The following is a 2,708-nucleotide window of genomic DNA, read 5'->3' on the forward strand; positions in this document are numbered from 1 at the left end:
ATACTTGCTACTCTCAACATGTAACACATATTTGTCAGTGCCAAGTCCAGTAATACATACTTGCTACTCTCAACATGTAACACATATTTGTCAGTGCCAAGTCCAGTAATACATACTTGCTACTCTCAACATGCAACACATATTTGTCAGTGTTAGATCCAGTAATACATACTTGCTACTCTCAACATGTAACACATATTTGTCAGTGCCAAGTCCAGTAATACATACTTGCTACTCTCAACATGTAACACATATTTGTCAGTGCCAAGTCCAGTAATACATACTTGCTACTCTCAACATGCAACACATATTTGTCTAGTGTTAGATCCAGTAATGACATACTTGCTACTCTCAACATGCAACACATATTTGTCAGTGCCAAGTCCAGTAATACATATTAGCTACTACTATCAATACTCAAAGTGGATTTTGTAGGGAAAATATGACCAATTTTAGGAAATTTTAACATAAATATAGGGTTTATATGGCTACTTTGGTGGCAAACTACAGGGAAATATCACTTAAAACCAAAGAGTGGAACATTACAGGAATACATTTCTACACTAAAACTGAGCAATTAAATAATTAATTTATTAGAAACTGTGTCATCATGGCGTTACACTATACCATTGAAATAATTGTTGTATTAGTTGGTACTTTGAAGTATAGAACTGTGTTATTTGCTGCTGTCAAGCTAGGTACTGTGTTAATTGCTGCTGTCAAGCTAGGTACTGTGTTAATTGCTGTTGCCATATCTAGTACTTGCTAATGCCAAGTCTGAAACCATTTATTTGTTGCTTTCAAGATTGATGTTGCATCTCTGTTTCTATAAGTCTGTACTGCAAACTTGTAGTAAAAGATTGGACTGCATATCTTTTGGTGTCAATATTGGTACTGCATATGTGTTGCTATACAACTGTACTGCATAACTGTTTTAAAAGCTGGTATTGCATGTTTGTTACTGGAAAGATTAGTATTGTATACTTGTTTTTCTAAAGTCTGCTGCATATTTGTTTTCAAGGCTGGTACTGCAAGCATGTTCAAATTAGGTGCACACCTATATAATTGTTGGAGATGTTGCTGTTCTACAACTCTTTGAAACACATATTAAATTCTAAGTTATACTTAGTTCATCTACAGATGTTGCTGTTCTACAACTCTTTGAAACACATATTAAATTCTAAGTTATACTTAGTTCATCTACAAAAAACATAACTTAGTTTCAAATTGACATCATATGCATTAGTTATATCTGGTCCACTGCTGAAGAAACAATTAATTTTGTTGAATTACCATTATAGCTGAAAGCCACATTCCTATGGCTAGAACTTTTCTTAAGTCAAACCGGTCTCCAAGTGCACCACTGATAAACAGTCCCTGAACAAAAAATACAATCATTTATCTCACTGTGCTTAGATAATTATTTAAACCAGACACCAATATCTTAGTAGTTATCAAAGAGGTTACATACAATTATCAAAAATCATTTATGTAAACCAAATAATATACTTGAAGCCACACTCTTTAAACATACATGCATGTATGTACAATGTATGTATACAATGTTTGATCCTCCAGAACTATATATAATAACTTAGGTCTGTTGTTCAATTTAAATGAAATTTTGTTTGTAATTGAGCACAAAGCTACACAAGGGTTGTCTGTACTCTGCCCACCACAGGTATCAAAACCCAGTTTGTAGCATTATAAGTCCACAGATATGCGGTTGTGCCACTGGGGGGCATTTTAAATGAAATAATGAAAATGAATTGTTACTTAACACATTTCCTGCACAAGTATTTTCAAGCAGCAATAAAAACAAAACTTTGGCTGTATTAAATGAGCATTCATCTTATTTTTCTACATATTATTCACTTTATTGATACACAATCCAGTTTGTTTACGCATTCAAACTTTATTGGAAAGCATAAGCATATTTTGTTTGAAATGACTAAAATAACTTTGTTATTAATTTTATGATTACAGGTTTTTTTTGTAGTAAGTCATATTTACAGTAAATTATAACAATATATGATTACCACAGAGTAAGAAACCATGAAGACAGTGTCCAAAGTCCCCAGAAATAAAGAAGCATCATAGCTGTCATCAAACATGTGACGCTTGTTCCATTTCTGTACAAGGAAAAATAACTTTTAAATTGCTGAAAAGCATTTCCAAAATCTTGAGTGATCATACTTTCATAAATAATATAGTTTTCCTTAAGATTAACAATATGTAAATTTAAGAAAAAACTAGTTCTGTACAGAAAGTCATCATTAAATTAAAAATATTTTTTAACTTATAGCTCTAAAAAATGTGTAAGCCAAAAATTACAAATTAATGATAAATGTGCGAAAACATGTCAAAAAAGGAAATGATGGAATATTTTTGACTCAATGAAAAGTAAACGTTTTGGAATTTTTTTATCTCTTGTAATATATTCTTTTACAAAGATTATAAATATTAAATATTCATATACAGGAGATACATCATGAATTTTCCCAGTCCATGACCCACATGAGTAACCAGTTGGAGAAAGGGATGTTTTAATATACCTTAGTAAAGCCAAGTATACATTTGACCCTCATCTTACAAAATGGATGCATTTTTGAAAATAGCACAAAATACCATAACTCGAACCATTACATAGCACAAAATACCATAACTCGAACCATTACATAGCACAAAATACCATAACTCGAACCATT

General features: G+C 31.7%; 1 protein-coding gene across 1 annotated transcript in view; it reads right to left on the reverse strand.

The window, feature by feature from the left end:
• LOC106474954 (sugar phosphate exchanger 3-like) overlaps positions 1 to 2,132 on the reverse strand; it is a gene marked incomplete at its 5' end in the record, with an annotated part of 30,981 nt that extends 28,849 nt beyond the window's left edge. Inside the window, 2 exons of the mRNA XM_013935655.2 lie at positions 1,294 to 1,377; positions 2,040 to 2,132. Of these exons, the coding sequence (XP_013791109.2) occupies positions 1,294 to 1,377; positions 2,040 to 2,132 (177 nt within the window). The remainder of the gene's footprint in view (positions 1 to 1,293; positions 1,378 to 2,039) is intronic.
• Between the last annotated feature and the right edge of the window lie 576 nt (positions 2,133 to 2,708).

Source organism: Limulus polyphemus, unplaced genomic scaffold (assembly GCF_000517525.1).
Source record: "Limulus polyphemus unplaced genomic scaffold, Limulus_polyphemus-2.1.2 Scaffold7903, whole genome shotgun sequence".
NCBI classification, from domain to species: Eukaryota; Metazoa; Arthropoda; class Merostomata; order Xiphosura; family Limulidae; genus Limulus; species Limulus polyphemus.